The 21206-nt window shown below is 43.6% G+C and overlaps 1 protein-coding gene across 1 annotated transcript in view; it reads left to right on the top strand.

The window, feature by feature from the left end:
- Positions 1-21206, top strand: part of LMNB1 (lamin B1) — a 71786-nt gene that overhangs the window by 20593 nt on the left and 29987 nt on the right. The window contains exons 2-5 of the mRNA XM_029619377.1: positions 6274-6430; positions 9274-9399; positions 15197-15367; positions 17886-18011. Coding sequence (XP_029475237.1) covers positions 6274-6430; positions 9274-9399; positions 15197-15367; positions 17886-18011 — 580 coding nt within the window. The remainder of the gene's footprint in view (positions 1-6273; positions 6431-9273; positions 9400-15196; positions 15368-17885; positions 18012-21206) is intronic.

Genomic DNA, 21206 nt, shown 5'->3' with positions numbered 1-21206 from the left:
AAGAACTTATCCAATCCTTTTTTAAACACAGCTATACCAGCTGCACTAACCACATCCTCTGGCAACAAATTCCAGAGTTTAATTGTGCGTTGAGTGAAAAAGAACTTTCTCCGATTAGTTTTAAATCTGCCACATGCTAACTTCATGGAATGCCCCCTAGTCTTTCTATTATCTGAAAGAGTAAATAACTGATTCACATCTACCCGTTCTAGACCTCTCATGATTTTAAACACCTCAATCATATCCCCCCCTCAGCCGTCTCTTCTCCAAGCTGAAAAGTCCTAACCTCTTTAGTCTTTCCTCATAGGGGAGCTGTTCCATTCCCCTTATCATTTTGGTAGCCCTTCTCTGTACCTTCTCCATCACAATTTTTTCTTTTTTTAAGATTCGGCGACCAGAATTGTACACAATATTCAAGGTGTGGTCTCACCATGGAGCGATACAGAGGCATTATGACATTTTCCGTTTTATTCACCATTCCCTTTCTAATAATTCCCAACATTGTTTGCTTTTTTGACTGCCGCAGCACACTGAACCGACGATTTCAATGTGTTATCCACTATGACACCTAGATCTTTCTTGGGTAGTAGCACCTAATATGGAACCCAACATTGTGTAACTATAGCATGGGTTATTTTTCCCTATATGCATCACCTTGCACTTATCCACATTAAATTTCATCTGCCATTTTGATGCCCAATTTTCCAGTCTCACAAGGTCTTCCTGCAATTTATCACAATCTGCTTGTGATTTAACTACTCTGAACAATTTTATATCTGCAAATTTGATTACCTCACTTGTCGTATTTCTTTCCAGATCATTTATAAATGTATTGAAAAGTAAGGGTAAATCTTCACATGAATGCAAAGTATTACCCTTTAACCAGCAACGGCATCAGAATCGTTAAGCCTGAAGCAAAAATGACAGCGGAGAATGTGAAGCGGTAAATTCTTTTCAATAAGGACACAGACCCCTGACTTCTGGAGTGGTATGAGGAATAAAACACCTGGCCAAGGCCAATTGGCCTTTAATTTCTCATGTTCAGAATTAGTAAGATGTGTCTCCTGTAATAGGAAACTTTGAACTTTGTTTTGTCTGGCAAATTGAACTATGCCTTCCTTTTAACAGGCATGGAGGCTCCCCTAACATTCGGGCCGATACAGTAAAGTCCGCAGGAGAGCGGGCGAACGCTCACTCTCCTGTGTGCGCGATTCAGTATTCAAACTAGGCCCGGTGGTAAAAAGAGGCGCTAGGGACACTAGCGCGTCCCTAGCACCTCTTTTTGGACAGGAGCAGCGGCTGTCAGCGGGTTTGACAGCCGACGCTCAATTTTGCCTGCGTCTGTTCTCAAGCCCGCTAACAGCCACGGGTTCGGAAACCAGATGCTGGCAAAATTGATCGTCTGGTTTTCAAGCCGCGGGCCGACTTCAAATTTTTTTTCTTTTTGTAACTTTCTGGACCTCCGACTTAATATCGCCATGATATTAAGTTGGAGGGTGCACAGAAAAGCAGTTTTTACTGCTTTTCTCCGGTGCCCGGAGAAATTAGCGCCTACCTTTTGGGTAGGCGCTAATTTCTGAAAGTAAAATGTGCGGCTTGGCTGCACATTTTCCTTTCTGAATCGCGCGAGAATACCTAATGGGGCCATCAACATGCATTTGCGTGTTGCGGGCGCAATTAGGTTCGGGAGGGTTGGATGCGCGTTTTCGACCCCTTACTGAATAAGGGGTAACGCTAGCGCGTCAAACGTGCGTCCAATCGCGGGTTAACAGTGCCCTCCGCCGGAGCGCACTGTACTGTATCTGCCTGATTGAGAGACAGAGAATGTGCACATTAGAACCCATGCAAAGGACGGAGTGCTATAATGTAACAGAAGCATAGAAAGTGAAAATAGCCAGATCCTTGAGAATCAAACCGTGTGCAAATGCTAAACAATAATAACTACCTCAGAACAAGTAACAAGCTTGTATTTGCCTGTATGTCTCTTAGCACAGAGGATTAGCAACCAAAACTTGAGCCTTCAAACCACCCCTATTAACCTTCCATCTTCTCCCATAACCGAAAAACCACACCCTCTGCAATCTAGACCTTGGCCCCCCCCCTAGTGAGAACACCTTTGAGACTGGTAAGGCGAGCTTTCCCTTCTTCCTCCCCCTCACTTATCCTGCAAACACACCCTGCAGGATAAGTCCACTGGAACTAACTTGTAGAAACTGATATACAGTGAGAGGTACATGTAAAGAAAAAGATTCATTACTTTTAAACAAAACAAGCCCTCCAAACTGGTCACATAATGAGCAGAGACCCTGCTCTGAGTTTGCAATTCTTCTAGCAGGAGTGTGTTAAAATGTAAAAATAAGGGGAAAAGGCAGCAGAAATAACAACAATAAGAACAAGCTTAACATCTGAGACCCCCACTTCCCATGCAGCTAAGGTAGCACTAAACAGGTCGAATAAGTTCAGTCGGGCAACGCATCCCTGCAGGTCTGCACTGTATGATAACGTGCAATGATTTGTAAGATCCTCCTGGATTAAATTTGCAGACCTTGTCCAGGAGTATAACAGGCATTTGCTAACCTCTTCATCATTGTGCTTCACTCCTATCTCTGAACCACCACGCCAAGAGGAGTCTGTACCATCCAGGAAACTACAGACCAGGCGAAAACAAGAACTCAGGCCAAGAGAAGCAGCAGTCCGCAGCCAAAACAAGATGGTGCCAGCAGAGCAAAGTTAAATAAAATATCACAGGAAAAAGGCCCATTGAAACAGTTCTAGCAAGGACTTCAGAACACCCAACCTAAGCCCAGACTCTCTCTCCCACTCGAATCCCCCTATCGCGCAATTAGTTTAGGATAAAGGAAAGCACTAGTCTCGTTCCACGTGGTCTTGGTGTGTGTCTTGCAAAAATATCTCCATGGATGGCACATGGTTAAAGAGGACTGGCTTACCATTAACCTACACCCTCAACTTAGCCGGGTACAACATAGCATGCTAGATATTGTGCTTCTCCAGCTTTTTTTTTATTTTTTAACTCTGGTGAAGGACTTCCATTTCCTCTGCAAATCCACCAAGAAGTCTTGAAATATCACTCGACTTCCCTGGCATTCCAGCTCTTTTGCCTCACGCAGTGCATTCAGGATCAGCCATTTGTCATTGAAGTTATGCAATTTAATAACTGCACACGAGTGTCCTCCAGTGTCGGGGTTGGAGCACATGCACGATGATCTCAGTCAGTCTTTGACACCCAGTTTGGCTGTTATATGCAGCAGATTAGGCAGCCATTTTGAAAAGAATTGCCTAGCGTCATGACCTTCAGCTTGATCAGGCAGACCAAAAACTCGAATATTACATCTCCGTGATTGTTTCCAGATTGTCTATTTTTTCCCAAGTTGAGATATGGTTTCTGTCTATTCTGCCTTCTCCAGATCCATAATTTTTGAATCTGTATTCTCCAGATGCTCTGCTGCTCCCGTACAGACTGCACTAGCTGGGCAATCTTATCGACTATAGTTTTAAGCCAAAGATCAAGTTTGGTCAATTTTTATCAGCAAAGGTTTTCATAAGCGGTTGTGTGTGTTAATCAGTTTCTATTTGTGCAGTTCCAGGTTCCTCCTCATTAGCCGAGCCTTCCACACTTGCTCCTGACAAGGCTGCAGTGGGATGATTCTGCTTTTTATAGAGTTTGTTCCTTTGGTTTGTCCACAGGGAGGGAATCGAGTGTGTGCACACTTCTTTAGATCTCCACATCATGCACTTAGTAGTCAGTGATTCACTAAAAGCAGAGGATTAAGTCGGATAATAGCGGGAGCACTACTGGAAGTCTGGGTGCAATGAGTTTTTTTTAAATTTGACTTTTTTTTTTTTTTTCTTGGACTGTTGACTGTGATGGGAGATTATTTCTTGGAGATGCAATAGTGGGCATGCGGTCTGAATAGATGCTTATTATAAATGTTTATTGAAAATGGAATTTAATGGGACGTAAGCGAGGAAACATTTAAAAGGTAAAAGTGTGTGGGGGAGAGACTTGAGGCAGAAGAATGAGTAAGAGCAGAGTTGAAGCTGGAGAACGTGGTGTTTGTAGCAGAGTGTGGCACGCATAAAAATCTGAAGTGGCGATTTTGGTGGATTGGAAAGAGAAAAGGATGGGTGCAGTACATGTTCTGGTGAAGGCAGAAATGAAAATGGAGAATAAAAAGGACATCAGGGATGCCTGTGCATGACTTTGAACTGATAAAGGGGTTGTTAGTGCAGCACTGGTACAGTGCACCATAATGAGCGCACTGTGATAAAATATACATGAAAACAAGGAAATAGACCAAGAATAAAATCAACATACGGTACTAGAGCCAATTTGCAAGCAAGTGGTAGTTTGGTAGGTTTCGCTGTATGCTGACTGTCAGTCCCCTCTATCAGATCTGTTCATTTATCAGAAGTTAGAGAGAGAGCATTTTCAATTGCAGGCCCAAAACGGTGGAATGAGTTACCATGTGAGCTAAAGATGCAGAAAGACCTAAAAGCTTTTAAAAAGATCTTAAAAACCTAGGGGGCCATTTTGAAAAGCGATCACACATGATCACTAAATGGGGGTGGAGTCAGGGCGGGGTCGGCCCCAGAAGAAGAGGCACCGGGGCTGACTTTCCGGATATATCGCTGGTGGCAAAAGTAAGGACCCTTATCGCCGCCAGTTTCGTGCCAAATAACTTCCTTTTATGGTGTAGCTATTTGGTGCGAAAGCCTGCAGCCAGTGCACCGCAGTGGTGCGACGGCTGCCGGCTTTCACAGGCCCGCCTCTCCCCCCCCGCCCCCCATTACCTCCGGATTTTCTAAGGTCTGTGACCTTAGAAAATCCAGGCCTTAGTTATTTAAAAAGGCCTACGATAGTTGAAATAGCAGTCCTGGCATGCTCTTATTTGTATGATTGTCTGATTTATTATTCATGTTGATTTTATATCTTTTATTTCTTTTGTATTTTATTTTTGTCTATTTAATTAATGATTTTATAATTTTATTTTTATGATTTTATTTTACTACCTTGTACACCTTTAAGATTGTAATACAGATTGAAGGTATATAAAAGCAATAAATAAATAATAGTAAAGTTCAACATCCTGTGACTATAAGGTAATGATGTTTAGGTGACAACTGCTTACTCTAGACTATTATACAGGAGTCTCTCCCAGCATTACACTTCTGGAACCATCTTGTCTAGCACTCATTTTGGTTTTGAACAGGAGTCAATACAGCCTTGTCTGATCTAAGGCAATTGCAGATCCCTCCTGATTTGTATTCATTTGGCAGTGGAGAGTAGAACTGTATTAGGCATTTTTATTAAGTTTCTGGATATTTTATTATCATTCTACAATTATGAACTGATAAACTCTTATTTGTTGCTCATTCCCAGGATTATAACTGGGGTTTAGGATGATGATGATGATGATCATTTTTCAGTTTCCTATTTGAGACCATAATTTGCAACCCATCGACTGGGAGCATAGTTACATTAAGTAGTCAGGAGGGGGCAGAGTACATTGTAGAGTGGGTGCAGTGCCCTGGGAAAAAAATTAACATCTCTCCCCACCCCAAAACTCTCACACGTGTGCATTTCTCTCCTTCCTTCCCCTTTTCCTGCCAGCAAGAGAACTGTGATTGCTAGTAACATACCTATATCTACCTCTTTTATTCTAGCTTCAGTCTGAAGGCATGGTGCTGGCAGGGCCTCGCATGCCCCAACTTCAGAGTGAAGCCAGCAAAACAGAAGGCCAATGGAGGTGATAAGCACTGCTGGCAAATTTGGAAGGAGAGGTTACCCAAGGATGGCTGTGAAAAACTCCAGGCTGTGGCATCACTTGTTTGATGGCTTTTTGGATGCCAAAATTATTTGGCATACATGTGAGCTGCTGATAGAGGGTTTCAGGAAAGAAGTTGACGCTTTGTAGAAGTTTGTGGAGTTTTATAGTTGAAAAGCATGGTCACATCTGAAGGAATCTGTGATCTTGAAAACATGTAATTTTGGGGGTTATTGTTACATTGATCCAAAATAAAAGGGTAATGCTCCATGCAGTGAATCCAAAGTGAGATGTGATGTTGGGCAGGTAAGTAGTACATCATGGGTCATGCCTGTAACTGCGAATAATAAAGCAAGACTGCCATGAAATTTGACTACAAGGCAGGCAATTACTGTGGAGATTTATTGTGACAGTCCTTGTGCAGAACATTCCTCTTTTGAACAGGGTTTCATTTTAGTTAGGAATTTCTTTTTTATTCTTTTTGCAGTTATGCAAAGAAAGATTCTGATTTGAATGGACTCCAGGCTAGGTTTCGAGACCTTGAAGCATCACTCAATTCCAAAGATGCTGCTCTGGCCTCTGCCCTCAGTGAGAAGAAGACCCTGGAAGGAGAGCTGGAGGATATGCGAGATCAGCTTGGACGAGTACGTCGTGGTTGTGGCTTTCTCGCCCACCTTTAACTGCACTCTGATTTGTGTGCAGTAAGGCATGTTGGAAGGGGGGAGGGGACATACTTGGGGGAGAAAATTTGTGCCCAGCTCACTGGAGAAAACTTGATTCATTCAGCCCTTTGCAATGATGTGTATTTGGTGCCTGCCACTGGAAGAGCACTAGAATAGTTTTGTGATTACCATTTTAGACTCTTTACCCATTCTGTAGCTTTGAAGTGGGACTGTAAAATTTGTTTAAAAAAAAAATTCCTGCATGTGGATTATTATGAGGGAAGTAATAAAAATTCCTGCATGTGGATTATTATGAGGGAAGTAATAAAAATTCCTGCATGTGGATTATTATGAGGGAAGTAATATTTGTGCCGGAGCTCTCCGCTAGTTTTCCTGCAGATTTTCACCATGTTTCTAGCTGTTAACACTGCTGTACAGCTAGCCTCGTGTACATCAAGTGGCAGTCCAGCCCTCCCTAAATCTTGTTGGTTGTTAAATCTATTCTAAAGGAATTTCTTAAGTTCTGCTGTGGACATTGGACATCCCACAAGTGGTTTTCAAGGAATCTGTTGTGGCAAACAAGTATTGACACTATGGAAGCATCACACAAAACTGGTTTTACTCTTCCCCCTCCCCCCCCAAGAGAGAGCTGGGAGTGGTAGGGAGGCAAGAGAGCTGTGGCTGGAAGGCTGCACCCAGAGATCCAGCCTTAGCCTTTTGTCTGTCCCCCTCAAGCCTTGGACGCTGAACTGATACTTTTCTTCTGCTGGCCTCTTCTAGGGATTTGCTGCTGCTGTTCAGAATGACAGGGACGTTACAGTGACATTTGTTTTCTAGTGTTTCCCATCCAAAGTGACCTACACAACAACAAAATGCCATTTCGTTTCTGCATTTCAGCATGCACTAAAACCCAAATGAAAGAAAACCAGTGTTTCTTTGCCATGCGCATCCCTGTTTTCCTTGCCTGTGTTTAATGGAAATGATGGCATGGGTGTCATTTGCTTCCCTGCTTTACTCTGGCCCTGCATGCAGCTCAGAACATTTGCTTTTCCCCCTATGCCAATCCTTAGCCAGCAAACACTCTTACTCCCGGATGTGATCGGCTTTTGGGTGAGCATGTCACACAGGCTGTGTCCATGTGTCCGTTTTTAAATAAATATAGTTTCCTGGTTTCAGTTGAGCAAGCGAGAAACGGGAAATTAAAGTGACTCTGACAGGTGGTGGTTCCAGGTTGTTTGGTAGATCTTGAGAGGGTAGGAGAGTCGGGATGCAAAATTGTATCCAAAAGGTTGGTTTGTCTTTTTGTGTTTTAATGCTGTGGCGGGGGCGGGGGAGGGGAAACTGGGTGCTTAAAATTTTGGCATTTGCTGCTGATCTTGAGTGGGGAGGGCTCCTGGTCCCTGACCCGAAAAGCCATTGCCATCGCCACTAGTGAAGGCGCAGCCAAAATGCCGTGGCCCTGGGTCTGTCTTGTGCTCTTGGGTCCTGTACTAGGAAGGGAGGAGAAAAAAAGTGCCTGGAGGGGAATGGGAGAAGAGGATAGGTGGGGATTGTGACTAGAAGGAGGGGAAGATGGGAGGAGAGAACAAAAAAAAATAGACTAAAATGAGCAAATAAAAAAAAGGTGAAAAAAGAAGAGAAAATTCCTTAGTTCCTAAAAACATCTTTTTAAACTAGCACCTAAATTTTCTAAATATTTTTCAACCCCCGACTGTAATGACTATCTCTTGCCTTCTCCACCACTCTGCACTCTGCATGTGTTCTGAACCTGGGTCCTGCTGATGCTGAAAGCCCTCAGTACTCCAGGAGGGCATTGCCTTGAATGGCTGCCAGATTTCTCAAATGTGCACTAAATCTGTCATCATGCATTGCATCTCCCCATTCCTACTTCCCAAATAAGGAAAAGGAAAAAAGAGCTTGGGGAGTATCAAGAAAAGGTTAATTGCAAAAAGATGACTTTTTCAAAAAAAAAAAAAAAAAAAGTGTTTTTTCAATTGGCTGCTGCTGGCACCCGGCTTCATGATTCACAGCTGGGAGCGGATGCCTGGGACAGGCAGCCTGGACTGATTATGAGGCAATTCCTGTGGTACGTCTACAGAATTTGGCCCCGAGAAAGGGAAGGTTGGCGTGGCCATTTCCATAGCCCTTGGATTGATATTTTTTTTTTGGTGATGTAAAGGAGTTTCAGTTTTTAAAGGGCATGCCTTTACACAGGCCTGTAAATTCCTGTAAAACGTAAGACTTGATTTACTTGGCCTCCCATTGTCTGTCTATTGGTGAGTGGATTGGGGGGGGGGGGGGGGAGAGGGAGAGAAGCTTAGTGAATCGGGCAAGTTTGGCTAGTTAGTTATGCATCTGTAAGACATCTTTATTTTAAAAAAACGTATTCTAAGGCATTAGTACTTTTAGCACTCTACCTAAGCCCGTTGAGAAAATTGCTCTCCGGTATGAACTTTGTCCTGTTGGCATGAATGGGATAAAACTGATTTCACGAGGCACCTTGCTTTCTTTTACATTACCTTTGGATACTGGGGACCCTCAGTTGGTAAAATACTTTACTACACCTGGCCCTTGATTGTTTCTATAATCAAATCAGTTTTACATTGCATGACCATAGTTTGTTTCTCAAACATTTCCTGTGCTCTCCCCCCCTCCCTCCAGTCCCACCCCAGGCTAGCATTTGTTCACACCTCAGATCTGATTACAGCTCAGTGGCCAGCGTTGTCCCATTGCCCTGCAGGTGGTGAGATTCCTGGCTGTCTGTGGCAGAAAACCAATAGTGCAGATGGGTCTGGGTTCATGAATTATCTCTTTGTTCTGTACAGCTGGAAGCCACCTTAGCTGCTGCCAGAAAACAACTGGCTGATGAAACTTTAATTAAAGTGGATCTCGAAAACCAGTACCAGTCTCTGGTGGAAGAACTGGCTTTCCGGAAGAGCATTCACGAAGAGGTAACTTTTATTTATTTATTTATTTTTAAAACATCTTTATTTTCCTCTCCTTGCAACAGTTTGTTCTCGTTGATCTGTCAACGCCACCTTATTGTAATGGGATGAACCAGGAAGTCGCGAGGTGCTTCATGGTGTTGGTGGCACAGCTGGGCTTTGGAAAATGCGTGCAAATTGGCAGTTTTACTGCTTAGCTTGAGCCGGTGATAGTTGAGCTCCTCTTTTGTGCCCCTCCTACCCCCAACTACACACGCTGGGTAGATGTCATTGCATGTTATTTGCTTAAAAGACTGTAGTAAATGCAGTGTTCTAGTCATTCTCTTCAAAAATTAATTATATCGAGGGTGGGGATTTTTTTTTTTTTTTTTTTTTTTTTTTAACGGAATTGGCTTTTTTTGTGCCAAGTACCTTGCTTGTTGAATATAAACTGTCTGTATTTGTCCAAAAAAAGTGTTTCATAATCCTACAAGAAAATTAAAATTTATTGCTGGGGGTACACATGGGTTTGGCTTTTAGAATAGCAACAATGGATTTTAGAGAGAACATTTGACTATGTTTGGTTTAAAAAGTAGGTAAATTTTATATAGCTGTGTTACCTGAAAACCAGATTAGTTTACTGCCCTCCAAGGCTAGAGTAATGATTCCCTTCTTTATTGTAGTTGAGTTTGTTCTTTGGTTCATCTTGATATGCTTTAGAATTTGAATTGCTTCAAACTAGTAACCCAGCCTTGTATATTCATTGATTTTTGGTTTCTGTCACTGGACCAACTTCCCTTCTCAGTGACTGAGGGTTTGGTGAGTGAGGTGCATCTCTACCCGAGGACTAAGTTCATTTTCAGTTTGGGGGGCATAAAACAAGCATCTGTCACTAGAAGTCCAAACTTGCCACTCATTTGAGTATTTTGAGGGGTCAAGAAAGGAGGGCTAGTGTTTTTGTTTTGTTTTTGGGTAAATTAAAATTCCTTTACAGTAACAATAGTAATGATGGCAGAAAAAGACCAAAATGGTCCATCTAGTCTGCCCAGCAAACTTCCCATGGTAGTAACTGCCGCTCCATGCAGGTTACCTCCATGTTTCTCTTAAGGGTAGTAACTGCCGCTCCATGCCATTTTAGCTTTTTTTATTTATTCCCATCCTCTAGCCTTTTAGGGATCCACAGTGTGTATCCCATGCCCCTTTGAAAGTCTTCAGCACTTCCTCCAGAAGGGCATTCCAGGCATCTACCACCCTCTCAGTGAAGAAATATTTCCTGACATTGGTTCTAAGTCTTCCTTCCTGGAGTTTCAAATCGTGACCCCTAGTTCTACTAAATTGTTACCAATGGAAAAGGTTTGTTGACAACCATGGATCATTAAAACCTTTCAAGTATCTGAAGGTCTGTATCATATCACCCCTGCTCCTCCTCTCCTCCAGGGTATACATATTCAGGTTCTTCAACCTCTCCTCATAAGTCATTCAATGGAGTCCACCCACCATTTTGGTCACCCTTCTCTGAACCGCCTCCATCCTGTCTGTCTCCTTTGAGATAAGGTCTCCAGAACTGAATACATTACTCCAGGTGAGGCCTCACCAAGGACCTGTACACCTGTACACTTCCCTTTTCCTACTAGATATTCCTCTCTCTATGCAGCCCAGCATTCTTCTGGCTTTGGCTATCGCCATGTAACACTGCTTCATTGACTTCAGGTTGTTAGACACTATCACCCTAAGGTCTCTCTCCTGCTCCATACACATCAGCCCTTCATCCCGCAACGCATATAGTTCTTTTGGATTACCACACCCCAGATGCATAACTCTGCATTTCTTGGCATTGAATCCCAGCTGCCATATGTTAGACCACTCTTCCAGCTTCTTTAAATCCCATATCATTCTCTGTACTTCTTCCGGCATGTCCACTCTGTTGTAGATCTTAGTATCATCCGCAAATAGACAAACTTTACCTTCTAACCCTTCCGCAATGTCACTTACGAAGATGTTTAACAAAACTGGTCCCAACACCGATCCCTATGGCACTCCACTTAACACTATTCTCTCTTCAGAGTAGGTTCCATTTACTATCACCCATTGTCTTCTATCCGTCAACCAGTTTGTAATCCACACCAACACCTTGGAGCTGACTCCCAAGCTTCTGATTTTGTTGATGAGTCTTCTGTGTGGGACCGTATCAAAAGCTTTACTAAAATCCAAGTAAATTACATCGAGCGCTCTTCCCTAATCCAGTCCTCTAGTCACCCCATCAAAGAAATCAATTAGATTTGTCTGACAGGAACTTCCTCTGGTGAATCCATGCTGCTTCTGATCGAGCAACCCACCGGATTGTAGATAGTTCACTATCCTTTCTTTCAGCAGAGTCTCCATTAATTTTCCCACCACTGAGGTGATGCTAACCAGCCTCTTCTCTACTCCCACTCTTGTGAAGCAGGACACCACCGCTCTTCTCCAGTCGCTAGGCACTACACCCGTTTCTATTGAACAGGTCACAGAGTGGACCCTCCAGCACATCTCTGAGTTCCCTCAGTATTCTGGGGTGAACCTCATCAGGCCCCATGGCTTTGTCTACTTTCAGTTTTCTTAGCTCTTCCCATACATTCTCTTCCATAAATGGAGTTTCGTCTACTCCACCCCCTTCTACAGTCTTGATAACAAGTGATGGTCCTTCTCCAGGGTCGTCTTTTTGTGAACACTGAACAGAAGTATTTGTTTAATATTTCTGCTAATTCATCACCTTCACCACCCACTGATCCTTATCCCCTTCAGTTTCACTATACCACTGTGTACCTTTCTCCTTTCTCTGATATATCTGAAAAATGTTTTGTCACCTCATTTTATCTCCTTGGTAATCCTTTCCTCTGCCTGTCTTTTTGCTTTCTTGATTACTTTTTTCATCTCCCTCAGTTTCACCAGATAATCATCCCCGTGTTCCACTTTTTGGGATTCTTTATATTTCTTAAAAGCTGCTTTTTTTTGCTTTTATTACATCAGCCACCTCCTTTGTGAACCAGATTGGATTCTTATTTCTCTTACTTTTGTTTATTTTTCTAACATAAAAATTTGTTGCTTTTGTAATTGCTCCTTTTAGTTTGGCCCACTGTTGTTTGACCTCTCCTATTTTCTCCCAGTCTTCAAGTTCTGCCTCCAGATATTTCCCCATTTCGACAAAGTCTGTTTTTTCGAAGGTCAAAACTCAGGTCTTTGTGACATTTCTCCAGATCCTATTTGCAATATCAAACCATACTGTTTGATGATCACTGGTGCTGAGGTGAGCACCCACCCGGACCTTAGAGACATTAGCCCTGTTAGTGAGCACTAGGTCAAGTAAAACTCCCTCCCTCATGTGTTCCATTACCATTTGTTTGAACAGAGCACCTTGCAGGGCATCCACTATCTCTCTACTTCTATTAGATTCTGCAGAAGGGATACTCCAGTCCATGTCTGGCAGATTAAAATCACCAACAATCAACACTTCCCTCTTCTTTCCTACCTTTATAATGTCTTTGATCAGATCTCTGTCTAGTTCTTCCTTCTGAGTCGGAGGCCTGTACACCACTCCAATAAAAATGGATGTACCATCAACTTTTTTTAGGACAGCCCATAATGCTTCTTCTCCATCCCACTTTCCTTGAAGTTCAGTTGCTTGGATATTGTTTTTGACATAAAGTGCTGCTACTCGTCCTTTCTGTCATTCCTTAATAACTTATAGCCCGGTATGGCCGTATCCCAGTCATGAGAATCCATGAACCATGTCTCCGTGACAGCAACATCATCCAAGTCTGCCTCCCACCATTAAGGCCTGCAGGTCTGGGATTTTATTGCACAAACTGCGAGCATTTGCAGTCATAGCTTTCCAATTTTTCTCCCTTGCTATGTTGCACTTCCTAAGAACTTTTTCTGTTTTTTTGGTTTTTTTTTTTGCTGATTGATGTTTTTCCTTTGCATGACTGTCACAGGTCTTTTTCTGCCAGAATCTACTGTAATCCAACTGATTCTGGGTTTATTAATCCTGGATGTCTGATAACTCTGTGGGAGAGGGGGTGGTTTTTGTTTTTTATAAACAATAATAGCTTCCACTTATGATAAAAAGATTGAAAAATCTCTCCTAGTCCTACCTGATATCTCTGCCACCTTTGACACTGTCAACCACAAACTCTTTTTACAGGGGTAGATTTTATAAATTTACACAAGCGCGTACTTTTGTTTGCGCATCAGGCGTGAACAAAAGTACGCTGGATCTTATAAAATCCGGGGTTGGCGCGCGCAAGGGGGTGCACATTTGTGCAACTTGCGCGCGCCGAGCCCGGCGCGCGCTGCCTGTTCCCTCCAAGGCCGCTCCGAAATTGGAGTGGCCTCGGAGGGAACTTTCTTTCCACTCCCCAGCACCTTCCCCTCCCTTCCCCTACCTAACCCACCCCCCTACCTTTGTTGGCAGATTTACACCTGCCGAAAGCAGGTGTAAATCTGCGCGGCAGCAGGCTGCTGGCGCGCCATCACCCAACCCAGGGGCTGGTCCGGAGGCCTCGACCACGCCCTCGGGCCGGCGCCACACCCCCTCCCCCGCCCCTTTTACGAAGCCCTGGGACTTACGCGTGTCCCGGGGCTGTGCGCGCGCCGGCGGCCTGTGCAAAATAGGTGCGCCAGCGCGCGAGTGCCCTGTGCGCGTAAATCCGGCCGGATTTACACGCGCAGGGCTTTTATAATTCGGCCCACAATGTTTAAGTGACATTGGCATTGAAGGCATAATCCTTATATTACTTGAACCTTTTCTGGGTAACAAGACCCAGTCTGTATCATGGGTCAATAAATCATTCTCCCCCAGAGCCTTCATCTGTGGAATACCTCCGGGTAAGTGCCATTACGAGCCTTTTTCATTATATACAATCATCCAGTCCTTCAACACTGAGTTGCCACCATTTTGTTGATGACATCCAACTCCGTATTAAAGTAGATTCAGACCAAACCTCATCCATCGCAGATCTTAAATGAGGCAACTGAATATATCTTGCTATTTTGGAATTCTTATTCAACAATTTATTTGTATGGCTTCCTTATCACATATATGCTGTCCCTCCTGATGCAACCCAGGCAAAATCCAGTTCTGTGTCGGGGGACCTATTTAATAAATCTTGCTATGTACACATTTTGAAGGCAATTCGTATTTATTTTAAACATTCACTTTGTGGCTATTTGCATCATCAATAATACATTTGTTTGCAACACACCTGTCATTCTGGTATTTTGTCTAGTGTGTTTGCTCATCTCCACATTCCTTGTGTGGTTTTATTCTGCAACTAAATATATAACATCATGTTTATTTTAATGCAAAGATCATGCAAAATTTCTGTGTTTTTGTTTGTGGGTTTTTGGTTTGTTTTAGATAACTGCAGGAAATAGTATGGAATGCATAGTAATACAAAACTCACTAATATTTAGATGAAAAGCAGGCAAGTTCATCGCAGCTTGCTTTCAATGTTGCAGTTTTAAACAGCCCCTGGGAACACCTAAAGACGCACTTCAACTTCTGTCAATCATGTTAAATGCCCATATTGCTGCTGGTGTAGAATAGTAAAATTGTTGTACAACCTGAATATTTTCTCCAAAATGTATGTATGTGTGGGTGGGATTTTTTTCCTGGTTTGCACAATGCCAGGTTATTGTTTGTCTGTTTTCTGAGAGAGCTGCAGCAGAAGTTCTCTGGCGCCACTTTCAACTCTGCCTTTGAGCTGTTTGCCTTGCCAGAGTCTTCCCTCTATGCGCTATTTTGTAAGGTGATCTCTCTTGCTGACCCGTGTCCCTCTGTCCCCAGGAAATCAAGGAGACTAAGCGGCGGCATGAGACCCGCCTGGTGGAAGTGGACTCCGGGCGACAGGTCGAGTATGAGTTTAAGCTGGCCCAGGCGCTGGTTGACATGCGAGAGCAGCAGGACGCACAGGTGAAGATCTACAAAGAAGAGCTGGAGCACACTTACCATGCCAAGGTGAGAGCGGGCCACGTGGGAATGGAACATTGCCCCTGCCCAGAGGGCATTTTCTGATGCTGGGGGAAGCTTGTGTAAAAAAACAATGCATTTTAACCACCTCTGAACTGCTATAAATGGTTTCAGTGCGTGTATTTTTGGAACGGTAAGGAATGGTACTGCATCTTAAAAAAAACAAACAAAAACCCCGAAAAAGATAGCCAAGTCACATTTTTAAAGGGACCAAGGCTTGGTGGTGCCTCTTGGACACACTGGGCCAGATTTTAAAAACTATACGCGGGCGTAGATTTGCGCGCGCAATCTGGCACGCACAAATCTACGCCCGATTTTATAACATGCGTGCGCAGCTGCGTGCATGTTATAAAATCCAGGGTCGGCGCGTGCAAGGGAGTGCACAACTGTGCAACTTGCGCGCGTTGAGCCGCGTAGCCTTCCTCCATTCCCTCCGCCCCCCCCAGCCCTACCTAACTCCCCCCCATACCTTTAATTTTTAAGTTGCGCCTGCCTCCAGGCAGGCATAGGTTGTGCGCCCCAGCGACGGCCGGCCTGCAATCCTGGGCATAGCAGCAAATGGCCGCTGTTCCTGGAGGCTCTGGCCCTGCCCCCAGCCCACCCACTCCCCGCCCATTTTTTCAAACCCCGGGACATACACACGTCCCGGGGCTTGTGTGCGTCGCTGAGCCTACGCAAATTAGGCGCGGCGCGCGCAGGAGGCTTTTAAAAGGATTACGCGCGTAACCCTTTTAAAATCCGCCCCACTGGATCTTGTAACTTAATTTTAATTTTTTTTTGTCAGGAAAGAGAGGTTTCTTTCATTTTTGTTTAATAGAAAATTTTCAAAAATAACATTCAAAAGGTTACTTAATTTTACAAAAACTGCATTATTTATGGGGTTATTTACTAAGTCGTGCTATGCAATGCTAATTTTTAAAAGGGGAGGAGTTGGGGGCGGGATTTTTGGAAAAGTGGGCTTGCTTCGCACTTTGCAAAGCCATATCACATTGTTTTAACATCGAAAATAACTACACCTTTTTCACTGGCGTTAAGCTGTGCGATATGCCCATAACGCAAATCATGATTTTTTTCGCAAATTTGTTTTGGGCATTTTTAGGCTGGGGAAGGGCCTGAGATGGGGGGGGATTGGGAGAGGGCCTGAGATGGGAGAGGAGAGAGAGGGAAGGGGAGAGCCAGCCAGCCTGCCTCTGGGGGTGGCACCATATTAAGCAGCTATTTATGCACTCTAGGTTGAGAGAACATTGTACAAATCTCATCGTTGTGTGTTTCCTCACTCCGAAGGACATCAAATCTTCACAAGAATGTACTGTTCTGTTCGTATGTCTCACTCTGCATGTCAAAGTGGCCCCAACCCCTACACTACTACCTAAACCTTACCTCGAGTTACTAGGTGGCCCTCCTATAGAGATATAAATAGCTAACTACTAGAAGGGCCTTATAGATAGTCTCTCGCTCGTGCTCTCCCCCACCCCAATGGTTGCAGGTAGGAAATGCGATAATTGTGGTATTACCTATGCGAAGCGCTAAGATAGCGCATATTGGGATAAGTAGGCTGTTACCATAAAACACGCCCCTCTTCCTATTGCATGCGATACTTTGATGAATCTAGCCCTTAGTTATGAAAGTACACACACACACACACATCTTATTAAGTTAATCACACTTAGAGAATAATTGGTAACAATAAACAAATTACTATCTAGAGTTTATACTTGAAATAATCCTATATTTAATTAGATGATAAAGTAAACTTATTTTTTTTATTTTGTCAGATAAATGTCCAGTTTACTAACAACTGACGTAACAATATTGTTGTTTTGTCATATTTCTGTAAGATGGTGTTAGATTTTTTTTTCCTATTAAGGCATGCAAGCATTTTTAGATGGCAGGTTAAAATCTTCCGCCTCCCCTCTCCCAGTTCTGATGCATACGGCAATTAAGCCAAATGCATTCTTTTTTTTTTTTTGACTGATATGTAATGATAGCAGTATTATTATAAACATGCCATGCAGTCAGTTGATGGCTCGAATTATCTTTTTCCAAAGTAAAGCTGGTTCTGGACTGGATACTGTGCCATGTTGTCCAGGAGCCATGAAGCAACTTTGGGCATTATGTACATTGGCCAGCAAAACAAGAGCATGATCAACGTAAATGTACTGCCTCCATACAGGCACCTCCCAAGACATTATAAAGCCTTTTCTGTCAGTTTTGGGCCACGTGTTGCATGCAAAAACCCACACATCTTTGTTGTATGCCCTTTGTGGTTTTTTTTTCTAAGTGACTTTTGCTCAGTAAAAAAGCAAAGGGGTTTTGTTTTTGTATTTTGTGTGTTGGACATGCTGTAAGAACACTAGAAAAAAAAAATACGACACGCTTTCCTGTCTTGCACATGTGGACAGGAAATTGGGGCGTCCTAGTTGTAGCTGTTTGAAATGTACTCGACTCTGACTTTATGATTCCTTGCTTGCAAGGGAACCTGACGCACCTATTTGATCTGTTCCAGCTTGAGAACGCTAGACTGGCCTCCGAGATGAATAGTTCCACAGTCAACAGCACCCGGGAAGAGCTGATGGAGAGCCGTATGCGCATTGACAATCTCTCCACGCAGTTAGCCAGTCTGCAGAAAGAGGTAACGGCCACCTGTTCTTGGATTTCATCTAGAGGACTTACATTTGTGATGCCTTTTTATTTTTAATATGTGTAGAGATGGGAAGGGTGTGTCACCACTGCAGTGTGGCTTACTCATTTCCTTCCTAATTTCATACTCTTTCTCTTTCAAATAATGCTAATAAAACTAGAGGGTAATAGTGGCTGATTGGAAGGTTGTTGGTGTTGTGTGCTGCTAGAGTCTGTGAACCATCAGAGTGAAGCCGAGGTGGTTTACCACATCTAGAAAGAGAGCTGCCAGTTCTAGTGATGATTCTTTGTATTATCTAAGGTTGTTTTCTTTCCTAAAACTGTGTAGGAAAGGACCTGCAAAAAAACACCAAAATTAAAAAAAAATAAAATAAAATAAAAAAATTAAAGGGCATTCTGTTGGGAGCGGTTAGATCACATGACTGCTGTGGGCAAAGCAGCAGAGCAAGCCATTGTGTTGCAGATGGGAGGCAGTTCTGATGTGATATGGGGCAAATAATTTACCAGTGACGGAGGGCCTGCCAGATCCTCTATCAAGGTAATCCCCTACCACTGCTGCTTATTATGAGGGGATTATATAGTTATTTTTTGTTATGATTTTTGTTACTGGATGGTTATCTAGTAATATTTTTATGCCAACTAGAAATTTTAAAAGATTATAGCTTTTCAAAAGAGGAATTAGTAATTTGGCTTTTCAGACATTGCATATGGCCCTTCTGTAGAGGAAGTGATGATAGTAAGAATGTGATGCAATAGCACTCCTGTAGTAACATGCACATTCTTGCCGATCTGAAAACTACAAAGACTTTTATCCTTGACTGTAAGCAGTGATGCACAGGCCATATTATTACTCATAAAACCATCATATAATATGGCTCCAATGTAATAAAACAATTTTTAGTGCACATTTTCTTTACTGACATGCTGACCCTCCCAGTACCGGTCGCTCTAACATCATGCAATTCCTGCCTGGCCAACAGTTCTGCTGCCAGCTATTCTCAAAGTTTGGCACATATCTGGAGAAGCAGGAGGTGACAGCACTAGACAGCTGTACATTTAGCGAGCTCTGTGCAGTGTTGACAGTTGTACTATAAGTGCCTACCAGCCTACCAAAAAGACCTTACATAACCATAGATGTTGAACATACAGCAATTCTGCATATTTGGTTTGGGAGTCCCAGGGCAGAGGGTTTCTCATTTGGGATCCTGGACTTGACTAGTGGTTAGCATTTGGTTTTTTAAACTTTTTAAATTTTTTTTATTTTAAAGGTTTGGTAATTTAATGCCTGAATCAGAGGGTAGAGTAAAGTTAACTCGCAATTCTGGGGCTAGTGTTAGTCTATGTTGCTGTGCCAATGTGTTCCCATTCCTGGGATTGCCAGGTGTGGTGGTCAAGCTGGGAGCCACATGTCCAGGACCCTCGTACCAGTGCCTCCGGGTCTGAGATCTTTGCTGGTACAGCCCCATAGTCTTACTCTGTCCCCAGAAATGACTCCACCTGTGACATAAGAGTTAAGATTCCATTGTTAAGTAAACAGGAGTTAAGCTTTTACGACTTTAATGCAGCTCCCTGCAATGGGGGAAGTAAGCACTAATGCCTTCATTAACATGGAATTTACATGGAGGCACGCAGATTTGTGAGCACATTTTGTGGACGCTAAAATCTTATTTAAACCATGAGCAAAGTTATGTGAACTCAGCCTAGTGCACCTTATTACATTGACCTAATTGAGACTAAGGGTTTTGGTTTTTTTTTATTCAGTCTTGGTTTTCCCTTGAAGCTATACATTTTTTAAAGACATTATAAGGGCCCCCTAGTGTTTTCTGCAAGCTGTCTGGAGGGCAGGTGTGTGTGTGTGTGATATTTTCTTCATATTAAATAGCATTGATTTATTATAAAACAGTAATGTATATGAAATTTGTAGATGTTTGATATCACGTTAAGGCATACTGGGCTTTTGCTCTTAGAACTTGTGTTCCTGCTTGTACTGTTGCCTTGACAGATCAGTGAATTTCACTGTACTTTTTGTCACTAAATGCGTGTGAAGTAACAATGTTACATTGCCAGGAACTGACGGCCCAGAGACAATGGGACAAGGAAGAGGCGGGATGGAACATAAACCATCTGGAAGCCCGAACAGTCAGACTAGCTTGTCTACGATTCTGCCACAGACTCCAGAGCGAGTCTATCAGTCATGTCAGACAATGCCACAACAGTTGCCTACATCAACCACCAGGGAGGAACCAGAAGCCAACAGGTGTCCCTGGAAATAGACTCACTCATGGTGTGGGCGGAAACAAACCTGCAAGGGATCTCAGCCGCCCACATAGCGAGAAAAGACGTCTCTGTGGACTACCTCAGCAGAGAGCCTAGACCCAGGGGAATGGACGCTGTCGTCCACGGCCTTCCAGTTGATAGTAAACCACTGGAGAACCCCAGCCATGGATCTACTGGCAACCCGGTCCAACGCCCAAGTTCCCAAGTTCTTCAGCTGCAGACGAGAACCGCAATCCCGGGGAATCGACACTTTCATGAAGACCTGCTGTACGCCTTTCCCCCATGGCCAAGGATCATCCGCAAAATAGAACACCACAGGGGACTAGTACTTCTAGTGGCCCCGGACTGGCCAAGAAGGCCATGGTACACAGACATGCGAAGACTTCTTGTGGGGAACCCTCTGTGCCTACCTTCCCACAGGGACCTTCTCCGGCAAGGACCTATCCTCCACGAAGACCCAACTCGATTCTCTTAGTCTGGCCATTGAGAGGACTCGCCTGAAGAAGAGCGGATATTCTAAGGCAGTGGTTGACACCTTGCTCCAAGCACGCAAGTTCTCCACATCGCTAGCTTACATACAAATATGGAGAGTATTCAAAGCCTGGTGTGAGGACCGTGAGATCCTTCCGCGGACAGTCAAAATCCCCATGATCCTGGAATTTCTGCAGGTCGTCTTGAAGAAGGGGTTGTATCTCAACTCCCTCAAGGTTAAGGTGGCCACGCTGGCCTACTTCAGGGCCAAAGTGGATGGCATCAGTCTTATCAACCCATCCAGATGTTTCACGCTTCCTGAGAGGGGTCAAACAAATCCGACCACCATTAAAGTGGCTGGTGCCCTATGGAATCTCAATCTAGTACTAGACTTCCTAGTGGGAGCTTCCTTCAGACCTACACGCGGTTTGTAGGTCCT

This window comes from Rhinatrema bivittatum, chromosome 1 (genome assembly GCF_901001135.1).
Source record: "Rhinatrema bivittatum chromosome 1, aRhiBiv1.1, whole genome shotgun sequence".
Lineage (NCBI taxonomy): Eukaryota > Metazoa > Chordata > Amphibia > Gymnophiona > Rhinatrematidae > Rhinatrema > Rhinatrema bivittatum.
The sequence above is the reverse complement of the archived record's forward strand: the minus strand, read 5'-3'. Positions and strand labels throughout refer to the sequence as shown.